Genomic DNA, 17,401 nt, shown 5'->3' with positions numbered 1-17,401 from the left:
CACACACGCCCACCCACAGACAGATAGAGTTTTCGTCATTATATAGTAAGATAAGATAATAAATGTATTCCAGATTTATTTTTATTTTATGTTTTTATTCTGCAGGCATGTACTTTCATGTCACATGACTCTTGCTGTTTTTACCAAGTTAACAAACTCTAAAAAACAAACAAACAAAAAAAGCCCTAAAGTCACACTTTTACACGGTGTGGCACAACCCCAGTAACCTTACATAGATCTTACAACACTTTATAGGCAACATTTTATTAAAATTGGTAAAATGGGTATTTATTTGTCATTTCTATTAGAAGTTAATAATAAATCAATATTAAATTCAAACTCAAGCAGGGTTAAATGTCCAAACTCTGGCTCAGGGACAAAGAAGATACATCACAAAGTCCACTTTCTATCTAATAAAAATAGTAACTGATTTATCATTGAATCTTTGTACATACCTTTTGGTGTCAGCTTAGTGTGATAAAAATGAAAAAATGTTCTCTCAGTGACCCAAAGTCACAATACTTGAGGAGTCGCCTAACTACCCTTTATCAGCAAAATGTACTCAAAGCATCAAAGGTAAACACTCATTATGCGGACTGACTCCTTCCTCCACACTGTTTATTTATTCAAGCAATGAGTGGTTTACAGTGATTTTAGAACAGCTTGGGGGTGTTGTCAAACCCCCTTAGCTGTTATAATCACTGTAAAGCCTGGCCTCAAGTGGCTCACTGCTTTTAGAAACCTGTCAACCTTTCCAGCTCTTCAGATTCCAGGATGTCTCTTTTCTTGTCTGTCTCCCTCCTCTATCCTGACCATCTCTTTCAACCACTTATCCACACTTGGAGCTTGGAACTTGGTTTATCAGTGCAGTAATACTGTTGTTATGTGTTCACAGCTGTGTGCATATGGAGGATTTAACAATGGCTTCAAACGCGGTTGTAAAAAAAGTAACTCATAACTAGTAGCTAAGTGCCAAATAATTGTACTGCAGTAAAACGTAAAATATTTCCCTCTGAACTGTATTGGAAAGTAGAAGTAAACTACAAGTACCTCAAATGTATTGCCTACAGGGATGAGGTCTGCAGACTGACAGAAAGGTGTTCAACTGACAACCTGGTGCTCAACATCTCCAAAACAACTGAGATGATAGTCAGCTTCAGGAAACAACAAGGAACCTGCACTGTTAGACATCAGAGGAGACATAGTGGAGAGAGTGTCTTCCTTTAAATTCCTCTGCACACACATCTCCCAGGACCTCACATGGACTTTAAACACCACAGCCCTGGTGAAGGAGCAGAAGTGGCTGTATTTTCTCAGGACACTGAAAAGAGCCGACCTGTCCCAGCAGCTGCTTCTGTCTTTCTATCACTCCTCCATTTAAAGCATTCTCATTTACAGCATGCTGGTGTGTTTGTCAGCTGCACTGCAACACACAGGAAAGCTCTTCAGAGAGTCCTAAAGTCAGCACAGCAAATTCCTGGCACTCAGTTGCCATAAGTAGAGGACAATGTCTTCATCGGGCCACAAACATTAGAGAATCATCACACATAAGTCACCACCTTTTCACCCTGCTGCCCTGATGGCACTACAGGTCCCTAAAAGCTGGCACTTCACTTCAGTTGTGCAATTACAGTAAAGGCACTGAGTGAATTTAGCACAATACTCCTAATGTGCATTCCACCCACTGCTAAAAGCTCACTGAAATACAGCACTTATTTACTGAAGTACAAATACCTCATCACTTTGTTTAAGCACAGTAGTTAAGCAAATGTGCTCTGTTACACTCTACCATGGGCTATTCTCTAACTATAGCTGTCAAATGAATGTCACGGATACACGCTGGACAGGTCACCAGACTATCACAGGGCTGACACATAGAGACAGACAACCATTCACGCTCACATTCACACCTACGGTTGTATGATCCATAAGTCTCTACGGCTAACCTGCATGTCTTTGGACTGTGGGAGGAAGCTGGAGTACCTGGAGGAGACCCATGCAGGCACTGGGAGAGCATGCAGGCTCCACCGGGGGGCTCCGCCACCCTGGGGTTCAAACCAGGAACCTGCTTGCTCCGAAGCAACAATGCTAACCACTGCACCACCACGCAGCCTACTAAAATACGGCACTTATATATTAAAAAATTAAATACTATGTAGTGTTATAAACCCTGACTTAAAGAGGAAAGTTAGGTTGTTATAAAATTCTGGTCTTATTTATTTCAGCAGTCCTCTCTGGAGCTCATAAATGTCTGAGTCTGAACAATTAAATAAACACTTGAATGCTGTTAATTCTCTATTAGCAATCACATTTGGATGTTTTCATGAACTGTCAATCAGCTGTCGCAGAAGTCCCAGCTAGCAGTCAGTATCTTTTCCACCTTTGAGCTGATTTCTTTTACCAATAGGTTATATGTTTTGTTACAATCATAATACACTTCCTTAAATCAATTGACTGTAACTCTACACTGCACATCATGCACACACCCTAGACAAAATGCCAGAATGTCCCTAGCTGTTGTAAAATAAGCTTTGGGCTGCATGTCTTAAAAACTGTTTTTTCAAAATGACAAATGACAAAAACAAAATGATTCTGATTTAGGATTAGTTTGTTCTTTCAGAATAAAAAGTGATTTAATGATAATATTCAAGTTTTCTATATTCATGATACACTAAGGTTATTATTATTAAGATAAACTCATTTTATTGACACAATGCCAGTGATCCATTTATCAAGTCAGTAAGGAAAATATATATTTAAACTCTTGAAACTAAAATCTTTCCTAATGCCCTGATAAAAGACATTATACAGACAGATAGACAGATCTGTGCGCTCATTTCTATATTTCAGTGTCATGCGTCCTATTACAGTAAAATGATAAAATATCAATACAGATATACAGCAGATATCCTCCAAAATCAAAGGCATCTGAAATATAATACTGACCGTATTAGTCGAGATTGAGTTGATTAAAAAAAACAATCAACAGAACTTTGACAATAGACCTTAATTATTGCTTGATTGTCAAGTAAATATAAAACACTTGCTGGTCCCAGCTTCTTAGAGGAGATTATTAGCAGCTGTTTTGGATGAAAGCATTGCAAATTAAATACTAGCCATAAGACATCACTTTGGTCATTTCTGATTGGTGTTTCACATTGCTTTTTGAATTTTATGGACCCAATAATTGCTTGAGTAATCAGTACATTAACTGATAATGAGATGTGATGTGCAGCCATAGATACAGATCATACTTTTTCTGTTTCACACAGATTGCATTGTCTCTCCAGGAGACCTTTACCCACGTCTTGGTCAGTAAAGGTTCTTGGTTTACAGAAAATCTGAACCAAATATTGCACTGCTTCACCTTCGAGGGCTCACACACACAGTGTATGGGCAGGGTGCTAGCGTCAGGCCAAACCGCCCTTGCAGAGAAGGAGGAGGCGTTCCCTCTGGAAGTCTGAATTTGAAGGCCTGCAGTAAGCTGGAAACCGTCAGGAACAGCTCCATCTTCGCCAGCTGTTCACCCATGCACACCCTGCGACCTGAAGGGTACAGGGGGCATAAAGCGTTAGCGCCTGGTGCATGGACAATTAAAATCAGTTTACAGGTGCATCTCAAAAAATTATGATATGGAAAAGTTCATTTTTTGCCCTTAATTTAATTAAAAAAGTGAAACTTTTATATATTCTAGATTCATTAAACATAAAGTGAAATATTTCAAGCCTTTTTTTGTTTTCATTTTGATGATTACAGCTTACAGCTCATGAAAATCAAAAATCCAGCATCTCAAAATATTAGAATATTACATAAGACCAATCAAAAAAGAATTTATACTACAGAAATGTCGACCTTCTGAAAAGTATTTTCATTTATGCTCTTATAAGCATAAATGCTTAGTTATAAGCAGGGCTCCTATTGCACGAATTACTGCATCAGTGCGGTGTGACATGGAGGCAACCAGCCTGTGGCACTGCTGAGGTGTTATAGAAGCCCAGGTAGATTTGATAGCAGCCTTCAGCTCATCTGTATTGTTGAGTGTGGTGTCTCTCATCTGGTGATACGCCATAGATTCTCTGTGGGGTTCGAGGGCAGTAACACCACAATCAGCAAACCAGTTAGGAGTAGTTTTGACACTGTGGGCAGGGGCCAAGTCCTGCTTGAAAAGGAAATCAGCATCTCCATAAAGCTGGTCAGCAGATGGAAGCATGAAGTGCTCTAAAAATCTCCTTGTAGACAGCCATGTTGACTTTGAACTTGATAAAACACAGTGGACCAACACCAGCCGATGACACGGCACCCCAAATCATCACTGAACTTCAAGCAACTTGCATTCTGTGCCTCAACGCTCTTCCTCCAGACTCTGGGACCTTGATTTCCAAATGAAATGTAAAATGTACTTTCAACTAAAAGATGATTTTGGACCACTGAGACCACTGCGAATAGACAGCCCTTTCAGTAATCACCATCTGTGGGTTACCCTCCTTGTGGAGGGTGTCAATGAGTGTCTTCTGGACAACTGTTAAGTCAGCAGTCGTCCCCATGATGTGGTTGTGTGAACTGGACCAGACTGGGAGATGAAAGGCCCAGGAAACCTTTGCAAATATTTTGAGTTCATTAGCTGATTAGAGCTCCTTCTCAGGACTGTATGAGTCCAGAATATATACAATTTTCACTTTCTGAAATAACTGACAAGAAATATTGAACTTTTTCACTATATCCTAATTTTTGGAGATGCACCTGTATAAATCAAGGTTTCACTTATTTATGAGTGAGGATTTACAAACCGATCCCGAATGGTATGAAGTACTCTTTCCTGAGCAAATGTCCTTCATCATCCAAGAAGCGTGTTGGGTTGAAACTGTCTGGGTCGTCCCAGAGAGTGGGATCTCTATGGACAGACCACAGGTTGGGCACAATAACTGTTCCTTTGGGAATAGTGTAGCCTCTGAACTCTAAAAAGAGAGGGAGAAAAACACATTACAAAGCCATCACCTCAGTGAGTCAGATGCTTTTGAAATTGCGACTCATCAACAAAAGTCACCTCTGTAGATCTTTATTATTTCTGATATATGATTACTGTCTGAAACTCTTGACTGGTTGAGCATTAACAGAAGATTTAGGAAAAGACGAGGGGTGGTGGGTCTGGTATGTAGGATTTAGTGGCATCTAGTGGTGAGGTTGCAGAACTGAAACTTCTTCCATGTGCCAAGCATGTAATAGAGCTATAGTGGCAGACATGAAGACGTAAATGGCCATTTTTAGAGCCAGTGTTTGGTTCGTCTGATCTGGGCTACTGTAGAACGCGGACCTGTGCTGTATGTAGATTTACATACTGTTTGTTCTGCTCTTTTTACCATCTTTTCTTAAAAAAACTATAAAATCAATCAGTCTTTGACTTCTTTGTGCAGCACTTTGCATCAAGCACTTTGATTGCCTGTTAAACACTACAAGGAAATAGTAGTCGCTGCTGAATTAAACAACAACAAATTACTCTCTCCGTCGCATCTACACATATTAATAAAACCGACACAGTAAACATACAGAATCAGACGTTTTCTAAAAATCTGATTTTTGCAGTCGAGCCCTCAGCCGTTTGAAATCATTTGGATTCCTCATCATTGGTTTGGAAAAACAAACAGTAACAAACTAAGGGCAAAAAAACAATTTAAATTTCCATTTAAAGGTGATTATAAACTTTTCATTTCTGCCAATAGATGCCCCTAAATCCTTCACACCGGACCTTTAAGTTTACCTATTGTCTCAGAGGCCATGTGAGGAATAGCCAGGGGAACCACAACAGTCAGTCTCTGCACCTCCATGATGGTGGCTTCAGTAAAAGGCAAGCTTCCCTTATCTGTCAGCGACAGGACACGATGTGTGCCCACCACTTTATCGATCTCTGCTTGGACTTTGTCTGAAATCAAAACAGTAGAAACATTAATTAATCATTCTTTGATGATCAATAAAGTCCTCATCCCACCAAATAAGTAAAAATAATGGGTGGTGTTTACACACCTTAGAGCTACAGTTGGTAACTTTTCTAAAAAATAACTTTTTTATATTTGCTGAAACTGTTAAGTATCCAACAGTATCATGCGCCGCCTACCAGCTAGACCAACTTTCTCATTTTACAGCTCAACAGTACACTAAAATAAGTTTCTGAGAACATTTGAGGAGAGAGATAGGCAAAGCAGGAACAGAATTTTTATTCGCATTTAATCAGCGCTGCCTGGTGAGGGCGACTGACATGACTGTCAGCTGCATTACACGGTCTGATTCCAGCGAATGCCATCAGAGGCAGGAGGAAGAGGAGGAGGGGCATGGTTCTTTTCTTCCACATTACCTGTGTCATGTACTTCCTTCAGAATATAGTGACACTTTCAGCAAATATGACTATTTTCTTAAAAGTTACCGACTGTAGCTGTAAGCCAGTTAAAGTAATTTCAAAGTACTTGAAAGCAGTGGTAGAACATATGTTTTGATGTGCTAATCAATGTGGTTGTGAAAGAGATGGAGAAGTGGTTAAATGTATAATCTAGCCAGATATTTTGTTATCCTGAAACCAGGAAGTGTCTGAGCTGTGGGTTCCCACTGCAGACTTCCAATTCCTTTCCCCCCCCCCCAAAAGAGTTTTCCATGATTAACACAGAAAACATCTGTGGTTTGTATACGACTAAAAGCCTTTCACAATCAGCTCTGCAACATAAATGTAACCCATCAGTATCTCAACTATAAATTTTGAAGCTCTAGAGTGTTGTATAAATTATATTTTATATAACTGAATGACTAATATGCGTTGAGATGATAAAGTAGCTGCATCAAATATAGAAAAGTGTGTGGATTTGTGTGTGCCTATCACTCATTGTTTTCTTCTACACTGTGTATTTTCTTTCATCAAAATCTTGTGCCAGGGAAACTCTGAGTAGGAGCTTTATGACTTTATAACTTTGCCAAAACTGGACAGAATCTGATTGGAGACATTTTGGATATCAGAGGTGGTGGTCCCACAGCTCCACTCCAGTGGCACTGTGGAGGTCAGTTTTGCAGCAAACTAGACAAATTCCTTGCTACTATTACCTTGGATATCAGGGTGTATGGCCAAGTAGAGCAGAACCCACAAAACTGAGTTAGCGGTGGTGTCAGTGCCAGCGATGAAGAGATCTCCTATTATATAGAAGAGATAGTCTTCTGTGAAGGTGCTGTCCTCCTCTCCAGCAGCTTGTTGGGCCAACATCTCCATCAAATACATGTCTACAAGATCCCTCGGGTTGTCAGGATCTAAGGTTTCTCTGTGCTTTGCAATACTCCTCTTCAGAAACGCTGTGATGTCTCTTTCCACCTGCCGCAACTCCTTGAAGACCCCAAAAGGCAAGTAGTACAGCAGTGAGAAGATGTTGATGAGGACTGCAGCGCTGTTCACGCTGATCTCCAGCCCTCGATCCATAAGTCTCAGCATGTTGCGGAACTCGCTGTCCTCGTGATGGAAGCGCTGTCCCAGGATCAGCGAGCAGATGACGTTTGACACGGCGCTGCTGATCAGCGGGTCCAGGTCCACGCCGACTGCACCGGACTCCTTGCTCAGTCGCAGCAGCTCTGTTTTGATGGTGGCCAGACCTTCCTGGATGCATGGCTCCAAGGTCAGCTTCCCCAGGCCGAAGCTTCGGAGTGTGGTGTGGCAGAACTTGCGCTGCTTTCTCCACACTGGCCCGTAAGGTGCAAAGACTATTCCTAAAGTTCAATTACAACAGAGACGGGATAGCTATTTAGTCTGTTTCCAATTTTATCGGTATGGACTCATCAAACTGTAAACTATCCATATAACTACACAGCTGCACTTGTGAGTAGGGTAATTCTTCAACTACTTCTACTGTCTGTTTATACCTGCAGACACATATATTTATTTCATCGCTACTGTACTTTTATTTATGTATTTATTTATAAACTCTGGAATCTAATCTAACTTATCATTGAAGGCACCAATAAACATTTTTAAATTAGAGAACTTGCAGTTTCTCTTTGTCATTTATGGTTGTAAATAAAGAGTATTTGAGTTTTGGACTGTTGGTTGGAGGACGTCACTTTGGGCTCTGGGAAATTTTGATTAACATTTTTAACTTTAAAAAAATAAATGTATAGACTTAACGATTAGTCAGTTAAAACTGAAAGTAGTTGGCAGATTAAACGATGATGAAATTAAGTGTTAGTTGCAGCTCTAAAATATACCCTGTCTTGATGATTCCTGGGAAAAGAGCCTTGAGAATATACATACTTGTCCAAATGATTGCAAAACACTGTCTCAATGCCAATCTTCTGTGGCAACACTTCTACATGGCTTTGCTTCATGTCCAAAGGTTCAATCTTTTTGGACTGATATCTGCAGCATCATGTCTGAGGTCATGAGCACTGTGATCATGACCTCAGACATGATGCTGCAGATGTCTGAGGTCATGAGTACTGCGATCAAGCCACAGTCTCTGCTCATTATTGCCCTGAAAGACAAGCTCCAATAATTCAATAAAAATTGGAAACCCCTCATATTATATCTTGCAACCACAAATCTAACACAAAAGTTCAGCCACTGCACACACTACAGCAACTGAGATGACTGAAAAGTGATGGGTCTGTGTGGGTGGAGGGAAGAGGGAGGAGTGGAGAAGTGTTGCGGGTATGGGAGGGTAGACCTGTGATTATGGGGATAGTGGTCAGCTTGTTATTGTTCTCTTGTCTTATTTTATGTTGATGTAATCGCACTTTATTTTTCACAACCTTATTTAATCCTACCTTTGCAGCCTCAAAGCGAGAATGAGGCTGTGAACACTGGCTTAAAGTCAGTCCTCTGCATTTTATACTGCTGAAACTGTGTGCGGCTACTAATGCACTATTATGCACTTTAACATGCTGCTTGTTGTTTTAAGTATGTGCTGTTTTTGTTAAAGGCTTTTAGGTTATTTAATTATCTATTATAGGTCTATCTTAAATGTTATTTATTCTGTATGCTACTGGACCTGGGTAACAAATTTCATTCCCTCATATTACATGTTTAATGTAGTGCTGCAACGATTAGTCAACTAATCAATGACTAATCGACTATTAAAATAATCTGTGACTATTTTAGTAGTCGACTAATAGGTTTGAGTCATTTTTCATAGATAAGTCCTATAAAAATACCCCAAACTACTCTTTTTGCAGCTTCTTACGTTCAGATATTGGCAGCTTTACACACTCTCCCATGACGGTGAACTAAAACCCTTTGGAGTGAGTACGAAACAAGACATTAGATGATATAATTTTGGGGTTTGAGAGAGAAAGACCGACATTTTTCAACATTTTAACAAATTTTTCGATAAAATGATTAGTCGACTAATCGAAGAAATAATCGACAGATTAGTTGCCAATGAAAATAATCGTTAGTTGCAGCCCTATTTGAATGACGATAAACTGAACCTTAAACCTTCAGTCATGTGAGTATTTTATTAAGATACACCTGAGAGAGTGTGAACATATCCTTTATTCTTTTAATCTGACTGTGGTAGGTAGGTAAGGATGTGTTTCTAACCATTTATCCACCTCATTTGTTATATAAATAAAATAAAAATAAATATATATATATAAATAGACTGATATTGGAAAGAGCTCTCTGTATAAGGCAATGTAATCAGCAGCACCACAAACTACAGCCTCCAAGGGGGACAATAAAGTTGAATCAACACCTCTCCAAAGTTTACACAAAAACCTAATTTATTCCAGGGTTTATCAGACTGCATTAGCTTTAGTTAGACAGTACCTAATAAAGTAGAAACTGAGAGTGTCTGCCCATTTCATGCTCAATGATTAGTCAACACAGAAATGCAGCTGTAAATCTATACAACAGTCCTTGAATGAAAACAGCTGTTCACCTTTGCGTTTGGTCAAGATGGTGACAGAAGGAATATCTGGTCTGTCGGAGAACACCTCAGGATGGTTTGAGAGAGCATCTTTGACCACTTCATAGCCATTAAGCACAACCATTAGCTGACTCCCTACAAACAGGCTGTACACGTTACCGTACACGTTGGCTTGCTCCGTTAAAATGACCATGGGGGGTTGTGACTGCAGTCCAGACCTCCTCAGGATGAAAGAGGGGAGAAAAAACCCGCCGAAGTTACCGACCACCGGCCACGGTTTCGGACCTGGCGGGATATTTGCGAAGTACCGTCGTTTCTGATAAACATTAACGATATAAAACACTAGCAAGAACACCAGCAGAGCTACAAAGTTTACATGCGACAGCACGGAGCTGCTCAGACACTCCCGCCATGACAGCGACATTATGGTGTCACAGTTAAAACCAGCTGAATTCAGTGAGCTGACAAAGACGTTACTATCCCATGTTTAAAAGTATTCAAAAAACTGCGAGTAAAATCATTAATAACGTGCCAACTTGGCGACCCCGGTGTCCGACAGCACCTCCATGGATGTGTCGCTCCTCACACTCTTCCTGTGTTGTTATCAAACACCGTCTGTCAACGTTGTACCGTTAGTGGCTTCCTATTGGCTGACAGCGCCCTGCCCTGCTGTGATTGGTTGACTTCAACAGTGACGACAGCAGAGCTCTTCTTTACCTATTAAATAAACTTTTAACAGGGACTTTGGATTCAGCTTGTTTGTACAAAGTTAACGTTTTATTCATTCATTTATTTGGTTATCTTGTTGGAAAAATGTTGTTACACCTCTTTACTTTAAATAATGGAAGTATTTTTTGTGTGGGAAAAAGCTACACCAGGGTTTGCTTTTAATTAAATGAAATAAAACATAATTAAATTAAAATATGGCCCCTCAGGGCTTAACCCTAATAACAGTATCAAACTGACACAAACTCAACAGGGCTCTGGCCCTTAGGAGCTTGAACCTTAATAAATAAGTTACAAGGTTATTAGTATTTAACCCACTATGGTACTTACAATGCCAGCTGGTAAAAAACAAAATGTTTGTAATGTTGCAATTGTTTGTTTTTTTGTCATAGAATAGACCAATTAAACAGGAATTAAAACATCTCACACACTTAATGTTACCTTAAAGCAAGACAGTGCCATAATGTCAAGAAATGAAATAAAATAAAGAGGATTATTATTTTACATTTTATTAGAATTCAGTACAGTACTCATGGAGCATATTCAAGAAACTTAACGTTTACAATTATTGCTATTAGAAATAGAAAAATATTAAAATTAACTCTTTTCATCAGTTTATTTGTCTGAACGTTACCTATAAACAACTTTGTACCGCTGTGGAAAAGCTCATAGGAATGAATGTGTTAAATACTACTACTACTATTACTAATAATAATGATAATAATAATAAAACTTTATTAATGAAACCCTTTTCAAAACAAAGTTACAAAGTGCTTTACATGGTTGAACCCACATTTAAAACAATGCAGGATTCAAGCAAATAAAATGAGGCTATTTTAAGAAAAAGAAAGAACATTAAAAATAAAAAAAAACTCTCACTAAATCAGATAAGCAAAGTTGGAAACTAACTGCCCTATAGACTGCACTGAGGTACAGCAAATCAAACAGTTATGAGTAATACATAATTAAATAATACACTAACTGCTGCAACCAAGATTAAAAAAAAAAAAGATAAACAAATGAGACATATGTAAACGAAACAGTGTGCAGAAATTAATAAAAGGCTTCTTTGAACTGATAAGTTTTAAGAGGTGATTTAAAATATGTTACTGATTCAGCAAGCCTCACATCCTCAGGCAGGGAGCTCCAGAGCTGAGGGGCCTTGACCGCAAAAGCCTGGTCACCTTTGGTGTTTAGCCAGGACTGAGGAACAGCAAGCAGAACCTTGCACAGCATGTATCTGTGTGTCATCTGCAAAGCAATGGAACAGGATGTTGTATTTGCTTATGATGTGACCAAGGGGAAGCATGTGTATGCAGAACAACAAGGGTCCAAAGAGAGTAAAGAGTAGAAGCATATTTCAGCAAGAATAAACAGAATAAATAGTGCAGTTGTTGTTTTTTTAGGGTCTTGGCTCTCCTTAAAGTATTGCAACATAATTGAGGATGTAGTGTGTGTGTGTGTGCGTGCGTGTGTGTGTGTGTGTGTGTGTGTGTGTGTGTGTAAACAGCCAAAACTGAGTATTACCTTGAGGCAAGACAGTACTATAAAGAATTAAAATGAATATCTTAAAATAAGACTAGACTCAAATGAAGGGATTTAGTATTTAAAATAAATAGATTAAATCAAATAAAAAAGGTGTTGGTTGGTATATTAGATAAAAACATACAAATTAAAGTAATATCTGTGGAAGAAAAAACTTTCAACATGTTAATCTGTGTATTTGTGCCTGCACTCTGCTTGTAATTCATGCTTACGTCCACCAGAGGGCGCCAGAACACCCAACTGGAGCAGCTGACAGGAAAAGCTCATTCAGTGGATTTTTACTTTTTATTTATTCGTTTGTTTTCATTTTTATTTTTTTCAATTATCATTGGAACATTTTGCCCTTCACCACCACAACTCAAAAGGGAATTTCATACTTCACTGTGATGTGTTATTAGACTCAATATGTAATATCCTGTGTCCATGCAACATAACTAAAATGATTAGGTATTCAAAATAATACAGTAAAATAATCTAATAAAAATATGTTAAAAAGGGATTTGGAATTAAAATAAAAAAATATTTTAAAAATAATAAAAATTAACAAAATAACATAAATATTTTACATACAACATACATTAAATAAAGGGATATATATATATATATAGAGAGAGAGAGAGAGAGAGAGAGATAGATATATATATACATGTGTTTGTATATGTATATATATATATATATATATATATACATATACAAACACTTTTTCACACCACTGTATATATATATATATATATTAAAAACTCAGCATCAGTCACTATACCACATCTATAAAATATCTTTTATATTCTCCATATTTACTACAAGACAAATATATCTATTTTACAGTGATAAATAAATGTGTCTGACTAGCATATCCTCCTAAGACCCGGCAATTCATTTTCGTCCTCTGTGGGGGACATGAGTCTGAGACCTCTAAGTTAAACATCATTTATGCAATCTATTTGAGTCCCACTGTACTGTCAAGAGGACATCCTGGGCTTTCTAATGATGCCACAGTTGTGGGGGTGTGGCTAACAGAGCACATGCACTCTCTTTTCAAAATGGCAGGAATCACAGCTTCCACATTTTATGGCATCAAGGGAGGAAAGTGATCAATTTTTTGCAGATATCATGTTTCTGTTGCTAATAATCAAATTGTTTCTTCAATATAAAAGTCTTAACTTCAATTTAGTAAGATTTCAGAAATGTACAATATTTTTAACCCTGTCAAAACACAACTTTTATTCAATGTCCTTTGTAGGGGACAGCGGGACTTGCTAACTTCTGTTTTTAACCAATTTCCATACTTCCGAAATTGTGAAGTGTATCAAATGTAACATGTTTTTGTGTGGTTCAAAGACAAAACACTGCTTCCTGTTATACCATGCATGATCTGTTTCTACCGTTTCCCCCCCCCCATTAAAGGGTTTTTTTGGGGGAGTTTTTCCTGATCAGCTGTGAGGGTCCTAAGGACAGAGGGATGTCGTATGCTGTAAAGCCCTGTGAGGCAAATTGTGATTTGAGATATTGGGCTTTATAAATAAAATTGATTGAAATTGATTGATCTGTTGTTAGTGCTGTGTGATGTGACCTAAACCCAGCTTTAGGTGACTATCAAGTGTGCAGAATGCAGTTTACTTAAAAAGCTCCACAATGAGATGTTACTTCTTAAAATGATGTTTTAGTGTTCAGATGTGTTTCCTTCGTCTAACTGTTTTTTTGTAAACATTTTTTATTGAATGCATTTAACTGTTTTAAATGCTCATGAAATGAAAAGAAATTGGATTAATCTGTTTTAAGTGTTCAGGAAATGAAAAGAAATGTAATTTATCTGTTAGAAAAAAACGAAATTTTACACCAAGCAAGACCCGATGTCCACTGTAAGGGACATTTGATCAAAAATAAATAAATAACATTCATGAATTTTTTTTTTGCTGTAACATGTTTCTTTCAACTACAATACTTAAACTATCTAAAAAAAATCTAAATATCAAAACCTTTCTTCCGGGTCTCAGGAGGATATCCACACACAATAAGAAAAGAGATCATCTGAATATAATCAAATCATATATTTTTATTTTTGCTTTAAAAGGCTGATGCATTACACGCATTACATCAGATAGGTTCAAACATATGTAAAATAATTCTAAAGTTAATAAAAGCTACATATCAGCAGTCCAACGATATGATGATACATATATTATTTCCCTGATGTGTTATTCTCATAAAGGCTGCTGTGATGTTTCGGCAGTGCTTCAGTTGGCAATGATCCCTTTGTGAAGCGAAAGGAAAAAAAAGGCTTTGAATGAAAATGTAGAATCAGTGAGGTAGAGACGCCCACAGCTGATGTGATGTAAATAAGATATTTGGCTAAAAACACATAAAGACACATTCAATCACCGATGTCATGTCCCAAATTAGCCGTCTTTCACATGTGGCAGCTTTTAAAATCAAACATTCACTGAGCTCACACAACAGGTGCTGATTTGACTCTGTACTTCAGCAAATATGAATAGTGCAAATTGATTTCTTGTGTGCAGCGGTGAGTTCCCTTATGATCACAGCAAATCGTCTTTAGCGAAGAGCCTCCTGTGCCATTTGTAGCCTGAATGGACTGTTGCATTCAGGATGGGGGTGTCAGTAAACTCCACACTACAAAGTCCTGAGCTGCAGGGAGCCTCCTCTAGCTCCAGGACGGTCACATTGTTGGGTGCAGCTGTGCTGAGGATGTTGGCGGGGACAAAGAGTGTCACCTGAGGGCCTCGAGTTGGCCAGTAACGCCCCAAGTTGAAGCCGTTAATCCAAACTTGCCCCTGGAAAAAAAGGGACATAGGACTGATTAATTATTATGCTGTATTTGCATTGTGTTTTAGGAATATGTCTTTCATGAAACACTTGTCCCACAGTTTCAAACCGTCATTGATTCTTTTGATTCTAACTACATGAATAAACCAATGTATGGGGCACATGCCTTCTTCCATTTGGGCAGTTTGATGTACGTGTCCTGGGGGAGGTCTGGGATGCCGTCAGGAATGATGAAGCTTCCCTTGTAGAAGGCTGGAAGGGCATGAGCAGCGGGCGGAGGTGGATCTGTTGGTTTCGTTTCACCGAGAAGGCCCTGGCTGACCGCTTCGTCGATGCTGAGGCTGTACATGGTCCAGCCGGTGAGCGTGTCTTTTCCCAGAGTCAGGTTGGACACCAGGCCCTGTGCGGTACACAAACCAGACAGGGAGAGCAGAGAATTGACAGACAGCTTGTTGAAAACTGTAAAGACGTGATTGTGGATGCAAACAGTGTCACAGTGCTTCTTCTCTTAGACCTCTGCGCAGCATTCGATACAGCTGACCAGGATATTTTAAGAAATGAGTGACATTTTACTGTTTCGCGTCTTGCAAAATTGTATTTCTTGGTGTTTATTTCACTTTTCCTGTCTAAGCTTTTTAAATTTTGCTATGTGAAGCACTTAACATGTTTGTTTGAAAGGTGCTACATAAATAAAGCTGCAGTTTTACGTCACAATAAAGGTAAAATTCAAAAGTTAAATTTAATTGGGTTGCCATTTCATTTGACTTCTTTTAGGCTTGTACAGCCTGGAATCCGAAAGCCTTGAGACATTTATAATTCAAAGCACACATGGTAACTTTAAAATGTAACCTTGAAGTCGTTGATTTCTTTTCCGTAGTTGATTCGGCCCATATTCTCCACCAGTATGTCCACCTGACTGCCAGCTTTCCCAGTCACGTTGACAGTTATGGCTTTGTTCCTTTCAAGAATCCCCACAGGCACCTTGAGAAGAAATCAGCATGGTCATATCAGAAATAATCAGAGTTTACTACATTTTTAACTCCGACTATGTATAATTTTCACATGTTTTTATACTAGAGTGGAAACATAAACCAATCCTGAAGTTCTCAAATGTCGGGTGCTGTCTAAACACCAGCACAGAATGAAGTATGGAGGTTTGATGGCGAGCCGTGCGTTTGAACAAAAGGCATGTGCGTGGAGAAACATGTAATATATACTCACCCCGTCCACTGACACATATGCTCTGTCATGGACGCCGTTCAGTGGAGATGACAGCGGAGTGGGTGTGCTGCAGTTGACAGGCAGAGTGGTTCTGTACAGTGCGAAACCAAAGGCCTGCAGGACAAACAGGAAAGACATGCATTTTAAACAAATCAACTACTGAAAATCTAAAAAAAAACAAATGACAAAATGTTGTTAGTGAACTTGAAAAAAGGATGCACCAGAACAAATGAAAGGTTTAAAGGTTACCTGGTTCAGTTCAGTGAAAGTCTGAGGATACACGCTTTTGACGGGGCCCGAGAAAGACAGTGTGTCCAAGGCATCTGTTATCGTCTGGAGCTGCGGTGGCAGAAGTTTGCTTTTTAGTACTCATGTTTTAAATCATGTGGAAAAAAAGTCTTTGAATGATGAGTTCAAAGAAACACAGTGTCCTCTGAGTACCTACCTGTTTCATCACAACCGTTCCATAGGCATACTTTGGAGTTGTTGGTGGTACTGGTCCCTCTGGTATCTGACGGTACTGTTGTGAAACAATACATTACATTTTACAGATGAAATATTCTCTACTGTACATAAGTAAAAAAAAAATACAAATTTTGACAGTAATGACGACCCTAAATTTGACACCAGTAGAGCTGAAGTGACATTTCACACTAGTGGCATGCACTGGTGTTCTTGCCAGGGCGGTCCCAGATAAGAATTTACAGTCTTCTTACTATATAATGACGAAAACTCTGTCTGTGTGTCTGTTCCACATTTTTCTCCTCACTGACTTGCCAAATTTCACATGGATTGACCAAGTCAGTGGTCAATCCATGTGAAATTTGGCACAGTGGTAGAGGGTCATGGGAGGATGCGAATGAAGCAATATTACATCAATTGGCCAAAGGGGGCCGCTATAGTAACCGACTGAAATTGCAAAATTTGAATGGGCATATCTCATGCCCCGTATGTCGTAGAGACATGAAACTCTGCACAGAGATGCCTCGGCATATCTCATGCCCCGTATGTCGTAGAGACATGAAACTCTGCACAGAGATGCCTCTGCTCATGAGGAACAAATTTACCTCAAGAACCCATAACTTCCGGTTATATAGATTTTCCGCCATTTTGAATTTTTTGAAAAACACTTAAAATCGATCTCTTCCTAGGAAGTTTGACCGATCTGCATGAAACTTGGTGAACATAATCTAGGGACCAATATCTAAAGTTCCCTCTTGGCAAAAGTTGGAAAACTT

General features: G+C 38.9%; 2 protein-coding genes across 5 annotated transcripts in view; both read right to left on the bottom strand.

The window, feature by feature from the left end:
* Nucleotides 1-63: 63 nt before the first annotated feature.
* LOC126389906 (cytochrome P450 2U1) lies at nt 64-10,477 on the bottom strand. 2 transcript variants are annotated; one of them, XM_050043871.1, is made up of 5 exons: nt 9,900-10,476; nt 7,081-7,731; nt 5,756-5,917; nt 4,788-4,955; nt 64-3,545 (listed from the first exon to the last, which is right to left on the bottom strand). In XM_050043871.1, the coding sequence occupies exons 1-5, from the start codon at nt 10,309-10,311 to the stop codon at nt 3,364-3,366; spliced, it is 1,575 nt and encodes a 524-aa protein (XP_049899828.1). In that variant the 5' UTR covers nt 10,312-10,476; the 3' UTR covers nt 64-3,363. The 2 variants fall into 2 exon arrangements, with proteins under 2 accessions (XP_049899828.1, XP_049899829.1); XM_050043872.1 differs by having other exon boundaries at nt 3,381-3,545; nt 4,784-4,955; nt 9,900-10,477.
* A 3,710-nt stretch (nt 10,478-14,187) lies between these two features.
* The window catches only part of glb1 (galactosidase, beta 1), an 82,073-nt gene continuing 78,859 nt past the window's right edge, over nt 14,188-17,401 (bottom strand). For all 3 annotated transcript variants that reach the window (XM_050043861.1, XM_050043862.1, XM_050043863.1), the window contains 6 exons: nt 16,609-16,683; nt 16,413-16,502; nt 16,164-16,277; nt 15,792-15,923; nt 15,109-15,342; nt 14,188-14,950 (listed from right to left, as the gene is read on the bottom strand). In XM_050043861.1, the coding sequence (XP_049899818.1) occupies nt 14,696-14,950; nt 15,109-15,342; nt 15,792-15,923; nt 16,164-16,277; nt 16,413-16,502; nt 16,609-16,683 (900 nt within the window). In that variant the 3' untranslated portion in view covers nt 14,188-14,695. The remainder of the gene's footprint in view (nt 14,951-15,108; nt 15,343-15,791; nt 15,924-16,163; nt 16,278-16,412; nt 16,503-16,608; nt 16,684-17,401) is intronic.

The sequence above is a fragment of the Epinephelus moara genome, chromosome 5 (assembly GCF_006386435.1).
Source record: "Epinephelus moara isolate mb chromosome 5, YSFRI_EMoa_1.0, whole genome shotgun sequence".
Lineage (NCBI taxonomy): Eukaryota > Metazoa > Chordata > Actinopteri > Perciformes > Serranidae > Epinephelus > Epinephelus moara.
The sequence above is the reverse complement of the archived record's forward strand: the minus strand, read 5'-3'. Positions and strand labels throughout refer to the sequence as shown.